General features: G+C 24.7%; 1 protein-coding gene across 1 annotated transcript in view; it reads right to left on the bottom strand.

Annotated features, from left to right (window-relative positions):
- LOC120076517 (beta-glucosidase 40) overlaps positions 1-4644 on the bottom strand; it is a 7207-nt gene extending 2563 nt beyond the window's left edge. The window contains exons 1-4 of the mRNA XM_039030369.1: positions 4498-4644; positions 1520-1586; positions 637-695; positions 485-560 (exon numbers count right to left, since the gene is read on the bottom strand). Coding sequence (XP_038886297.1) covers positions 485-560; positions 637-695; positions 1520-1586; positions 4498-4644 — 349 coding nt within the window. The remainder of the gene's footprint in view (positions 1-484; positions 561-636; positions 696-1519; positions 1587-4497) is intronic.
- Positions 4645-7529: the final 2885 nt, after the last annotated feature.

Here is a 7529-nt window from a genome sequence, read left to right as displayed (position 1 = left end):
AATTAATTTTAATAAAAAAAAATTATATACGTCAAACCTACCGGACAAAAGATTGAAGTTTCAATATCTATTAAACCTTTTGAAAATTCAAAGATCAAATGGACACAAAATATTTAGAGTCACTAAACTTATTATGTCTTTGAATTAACACAATGACTTTCTAAACTTTCATTTTTCTATCCTAATAAATCATTGGCCTATTTAACATTTGTTAGGGACATTTAATAATTAATTTTAACCAAATTAAATAAAGAATAATAAAAAAAGATCTTTTAGGTCAACGATATATCTTGGAGTTCAAATTTCTAACCCGATGGATATTATATATCTTAACCAATTAAGTTGTATTTTGGATCGTGCTAATAAAATCATAATATATATATATATAGTCTAGAGTTGAAATTTAAGTACTATGAAAGTAATTTAATATATTATTATTTTCCAATTATACTAAGTTAAAATAAGAGAGAGGTTGAATAATTACTTGGGAAGATCCGAGACCAAGCAATGGAGAATCGGTAGGCATCCATACCCATATCCTTCATAAGTTTAATGTCTTCCTGTTTCCAATATTTCATTTTTATTTTCTTTGAATTCTTCTAATAATAATTTGGTTAAATTTAAAAATACGGTTACCGGATACCGGTGGTACTGGTCCACTGCAACATCTGCATTACTGAAATCAAGCACCTTTCCTGCACAATTTCATAGTTTACTACTGCAATATTTTAAATATATTTTCTTTTTCTAGTTTTTTCGGTTGTATAATTGAAGCAAGCAAAAAGATTGATTCAACTAAAAACAGGCACTCAAATATTATTCATGTCTTAATCTCTAATATTAAAAAATCTTCAAATCCAATTTCTATTCTCAATCGTTTCATATGATTTAATATATAACAATTTAGTTAATCAAAAATTACATGTTGTTTAATTTTTATTTTTTTTTTAAAAAAAGGAAATTTACCTTTTTAGTCTAGATGTTTCAACACTAGACATGTTTGGTATTTAAAGCTTCAAAATCTTTTCCTCCTAGGATGTCTTATTATTTTAATGGTTGACATGACATTTTAAATTAAAAATTATCTTTTCTCTCTCTCTCTCCTCCCCACCATCATTTTACTCTTCATCTTTAATTATTAATTTTAATTTAAAATATCATGTCAACATTAAAAAAAAATACTCAAAAGATCTTTAAATTTTATTTTTAAAAAATCAGAGATGAAAATGTATACATTTTAAAATTTTATAGACTAAATGCACGTATGATTAAAGATAGACTAGTAATGATAGAAAAATTCCAGTGCACTCTTGAATTTCATACATATTTATTCGTTTAATATTTAGTGATTGTTAGGACTTAATTGAAAAAATAAATAAATAAACAACGTGAAATTAAACTTTTAAAATATTGTAGACTATACTAAAAAATACTGAAATTTAATAGTAAAACTGATATTTTTCCTTTATTTTTTATTTTATTTTCCACTTTTTCTATAAATTAACAAAAAAAAAATTACCAAATGAATGAGAAAATGTGTCCCAAATTGTGGGTCCCCTTCCATCCTCCTTTACAGCGCCTTCGTACTGTATTTATGTAGAGCCAAAGATATTCAATTGCAATGCATATTAAAACATGTTAAGTAAATTTAATCAATCAATCCTACCATAAAAAGTGACTTCCATTAATATACGTTTTCATGAAATTAGTTAACAATATTTTATGAAATTTAAATAATAATAATAAAGAGTGATTACGATTGCATAATTTGATTATGCAGTAATAATAAAATCTTTTATTTCTTTTATTAGAAAATTTATTGTGAATGTCTAATACATACATTTTGATAGGCTTCATGCTAGAATTTGTGGGTGTTGTTTCGATTATACCATTTTATTTTTTATCCGTATAAACACGATTTCATATTGAAATTTATCTTGTCTGTTGGTATTACAATTTACACCTTATTATGTGATAATTAATCACTTAAAATTTTTGTTTTCTGAATATCAATTTCCTGTTTTAAAAAAAATAAAAAAGAAAAAGAAAAAGAAAAAAGTTTTGTGTGGACTTTTAAGGAAAATTTTCTAGTTTCGCAAATATGCAGAAAATGTTGATTAAAATTACAAAATTACAAACCAGAGGTTGTTTGCTTGTTTTGAAAATGCTTATTCCGGTTTTAATTTTTCTATTTCCAAACCTTGTTTTCAGTTACTTGTAAATAGTGAATTGAAAAAAAAAAAAAAAAAAAAAAAAAAAAAAAAAAAAAAAAGCAAGTCGTGCAAGAAAACAAAAATAACTCCCTTGAAAAATGTCCAACAAAACAAATTAATTTTTGCTTTTTTCTTTTTTCTTCTTCTTTTTTGAAACGAATTCCCTTAAAAGATTGGTTATTTGAATAAATCTTCTTTCTAAAAGTTAAAAAATCGAGGGAAATATTTTTTTTCCTAATTTGAGAGGTTTTTTATCCAGTCTTAAATTTCAAAATGTTATACTTTTAATCCTTAAATTTCGATTTTAATTTTAATACAATATTCTTTAATTCAAAATGTTACAATTTTACCTTAGAAATTTAAATTTTGTTTCAATTTCTCTTTAGATTTCAATATTCTAAACAAAACCAAAAATCTCTACAAGTACTATAATATAAAATATTTTTAATATAACTTTTTGAATCATCTAAAATGATCAAAATTATTTTTTTAAAATATTAATAAATATAACACTTTTAAAAATTGAATTAATTTAAAAAATATTTTTAATAATTTTATTTAATTTGTCTTTTTATTTATAGATATTTAAAAGAAACACTTTTGTCACCCGCTATTTTTTAAAACAATAGAATGATTGCAATCGGTAACACTTTGAGGATAATAATTAGGTATAAAGTAACATTCTTAAAAAATTACAAATATAGTAAAATCTATTGTTGATAGACTCTGTCAATAATAGACTTCTACCAACAATAATTATTGATAGACTTTTATTAACAATATGGCCTATTATAGATAGATTTTTAAGAGTTAGATTTAAATTTTGTTATCCTTATTAAAAAAAAGTCTTACTGTTTAGTACTTCGAATCTATTTGTAATTACTCAAAATTTAAAAAAACTGTAAAACCGAAAAAGAAGAAAAAACAGAACTGACAGCTTCGAGGGCCACATACCGGTAAGTATACAGGTAACTCATAACTGTACAACATTAGTTATTTAAAGAAAGTCTTTACGGAAAAGAAATAAATAAAGAATGAAAACTATAACATTAATTTATTATAAATAAATTTTTTTAAAAAAAGATCGCAAATTAAAGCCATGTCACTTTCACATGTCAGAAAAAAGTTTATCCAATATATAGCTTCTACATTTTATTTTCTTTTTCTAGAATATCAAGAAAACATATCAATTCCTTTTTATGATTCCAAATTAAATCCTCTTTCCTATTATACAAATCCTATCTTCACCTTTTTCTTCTTTTCAGAAAATTATTTCAATTAATGTAGTGTGCTTATGCCCGATAAATCAACTAACTGCATGGATGGTCAAAATAAAATTTTGAAGTAATATGATTTATAAAAAAAAAAATGAAATTAATGTTGTAAACCTACCACGACAACAATCAAGTGCAATATATAGATTTTATCTTTCCCTCTATATTTTTCAAGTTAAAAGGTACTTATAATCAATCATTTCAAAGAAATAATCTATATCTAGTACCTAATCGAGTTTTTTTTTTTTTTGTTAATAATAAAACATTAAACATTCCTTATGTAGTGGTTTGGAGTATGTTTTATCTATATCTAGTACCTAATCATTTTTATGAAAAATTTCAAATAAATTATGTAATAATTTGAAAATTAGGCAACATAAAAATAATAATAAATCAATACTATAGGTTTGGGCTTTGAGTTGATAGTAGTGGCTTGCTTTTATACTTATTTTTTAAAAAAAAACATACATATATATATATATATATATACACATCAATCGATCGATCGTTTTCAGTTTTTTTTTTTCAGGAAAATCGAAAACCAACCAACCAACCCCTAGTCCCGACCAACTGACCTTACTTTGGTCCGTTTTCTGTGCTTTTATGTGCACTCCTAATTTCAAGTCCTTAATATCTCCGGGATTAGTTAGGGGTAAATTTTCATAGAACGTATATTATTTTACGGTATGTTCATCTCAAAAGAAGATAATAATAATAATCGTAAATATCAATTTACATCCATGAATTTATTTGTGGATTGTAGTATGTTTTATTTGGATAAAAATTGAAGGTTTAAATTAATACACTTATTAAAGTCCAAAGTTTAAATTGAGACACATATGAAAGTTCATAATTTAAGTTGATACAATTCCTAAAGTTTAAGGGTATAAATTGATATTTGAGTTAATGAATGAATTAATCATTTAAGAAAATAATAAATAAATAAATAAATAAAAGGAATAAAATTATTTTAAAAAAAATAAAGGAGAGGAGAGGGGTAGTAAAGGAACCTGAAAAGCAGAGGAAGCAGTTCCGAAAACAAATCCAGTGGGAAAACGGCTTCTGGTAATCTGCGCCGAGCAAATCTGAATCCCTAAGACCACCATTAAAACCGCCACGCCGACGCCAACGGTGGCGTCTCTTCCTCCGGCCACCATCAAGCCAGTAGAGAGAGAATTAAAAAAATTTATATATGGCTTATGAATTCGAAGAGACGAGATTTGGCTTATATGCGTCGGAAAACGAAATAAAAAATGGAGAGAAAGTGTTGAAATTGAAGAAATCGAGAGAGAATGTGAAATGGAGAGTGACGGTGGCGAAAAGGCGTAAAAAAAGAAGAGAATTTTGTTGGCCTTTTAAAAATTATCAGCGCAATTCGCTTTATGTGGAAATCCAACTCGGGAGAAGTCCCTCAGTTCACACTCCTTCCATTCATATACTTTATATACTTTTTTTTTTCTTTTTTTTCTCTTCCCAATTTTGCTTTTCCTCGGCCACAACGTATTGTTGTCTGTCACCAATCCTAATTTACTTACAAATTTATCCATTTCATTTATTCTTTTTAACAAATACTAACTCGGTTTCGAATTTTGTTCAATTTTCGTTCTTTTCGTTTCTTGTTTATTTCTTTTTTTAGAATAATTACATGATGGTCATTAAACCTTCCATTTTTAAGAGAATAAGGTTATATCAACTTACTTTCACATTCATTTTAGAAATTTGAAATATATTTCATCGACATTTATATAATCATAACTCATATTCTTATCTCGTTTCTTTTTCTTCTTCTTCCTTTCATTATTTGTTTGTTCCTATTTCTATTTTATTTTCCATTGTTTTGAATCCCCACATCATCTTCTTTTCACTCATTTTATTAATTAATTGATGGTTTAAAGACTTTTTAGAACCATTTTCTATAGGTACAAAATTGAAACCTTATTTGGTAATCATTTTGTTTTTTTTATTTTTTTATTTTTGGGTTTTGAAAATTAACCCTACTTTTTCTCGGTTTCTTACTAAGTTTTAGATCTTTCTAAGTACATTGAATTTTTAGCCACAAAAACAAGTTTTTAAAATTTGGCTTTTTTTTTCTCTCTCTCTCTCTGAACTAAAGAAATTTGAAATTTGGGAGTGGAAGAACTTAATTTTCAAAAACTAAAAACTAAAAACTAAATGACTACTAAATATGGTCTAAATTATTAGTTTTTTAAACTCGAAAAATTAGTAGAAATATATTGTCAAAGGAACCAAAAAGTAGTATATTTTACCTTTTTTAATTTATAAATTAAAACTGTTGTTTTAGTTCATAGACTAGCTAAAAATAGATATTTTAAAATTTTAGATGTTGCAACAAGATAAACTTAAATGCTGATGAACCAAAAAGAAATTCAAACTGTTACAATATCACATTCTAAACAAAGTTAATTATTCAAACTTACTACCAATTAAGGATACCACGTGTCTTGATGATCTATAATGAATGTTGCTAACATTTTGATTAGTTCATTTTCTAAATAACCAAGATTGTTTTTACAAATATATTAAATCGAGAAATCGAACTCTTAACTTTAAAATAACTTTGTGCTAATTGACCAATTATATTTATTTGGACAAATAAATAATGTTATAGTTATTAATCAATTGATTGTTTGTACATATCAATAAAACTAAAAAGCTCAAAATACACACCAGAAGAGCAGAAAAGAGAAAAGAACAAAGTCATGTCTCGCTAATATAAGATACCTTGTTAAATTATTTAATTTAGAATTTCAATTTAAAAAAAAGTTAAACTTCATTATATTAATTTAAGTATAATTTATGGATAAGACACCAATTAATAATCTAAACGTCAAAAGTTCCACATCTCATCTCTATAATTATTCAATTCAAACAAAAAAAATCATTATTTTCAATGTAACAAGAATATTCCTCCAAGTTTAAACTTAAATCTTAACATTTAAAGATAAAAAAAAAAACTATAATCTAATCAACATTAAAAAAGCACTATCATCGCTAATTGAACCAATTATTCATCGTTCTTAAGATGAGTCAAATGGAAATGATTGGACAAAGCATTATAGTATTGTGCAATGTGAACATGAATTTAGTATTTAGTGGTTGCATAGAAGAAACAGCTTAATTAGTGGATAAAATTATTAGCTTGATATAAATAATATTTAAAGCATCATCTCTCAAGGTTGAGAAATTTGGATGTATTTATCAGCACAAACCAAATTACTTTTGGCTAAATCCTGCAAGCTTTATTGATATATAATAGGTTACTTTCGACCATTAAAAGGTCTTGTGTGATTAGAATCAATCTATTTTTATTGTACTAAAAAAACAAATTATTTTTTAAAAAATATTGATTAAGTTACCATTTATGATTATTTGATTTTTAAACTTTTAAATTTGCATCTAATAGTAAGTCTTTGTAAATTTAAAATTTTAAAAATTAATTGGTCTATTGAGACTATATAGACACAAATTTCAAAGTTAAATGATTAAATTTATAATTTTATCTAAAAGTTTGCACAATGCTACTTTTCCGTACTTGGACTTAATAGACACGAATTCCAAAAGTCACTCCATTTATAATTTAACCTAAAGTTTTGACAAGAGAATTAACAAAAATTTTGAATTCTTTGGCTCTTGCATATATAGTAACTATTTCAATTTTTTGCTTTTAAAAAATCATGTTTGTTTCATCAAGCCAATTTAAAACATGGAATTTTCAAAAATCGAAAAATAAGGGATACTATTTACACAAAATAGTAAAATTTTAATCTTATTTGATAGAGACTGTTAGAGGCTGATTCAATATTTTTTTTTACTATATATATAAATAATTTGACTTTTTTTCTACATGTGAAAAAAATTCTCTATAAAAAAAATATATATATAAAATAAAAAAATGCCCTTTTTAGTTTTTTTAAGGTCTTTTTAATGTTTTTTTTAATCGTGACCTGATTTTCTTAAAATCATTTAGAGTAGACAATTAAACAAGAAAACTATAGATAGAAGTAATGTTTATAAACTCAAT

Source organism: Benincasa hispida, chromosome 4, assembly GCF_009727055.1.
Source record: "Benincasa hispida cultivar B227 chromosome 4, ASM972705v1, whole genome shotgun sequence".
NCBI lineage: Eukaryota > Viridiplantae > Streptophyta > Magnoliopsida > Cucurbitales > Cucurbitaceae > Benincasa > Benincasa hispida.
The sequence above is the reverse complement of the archived record's forward strand: the minus strand, read 5'-3'. Positions and strand labels throughout refer to the sequence as shown.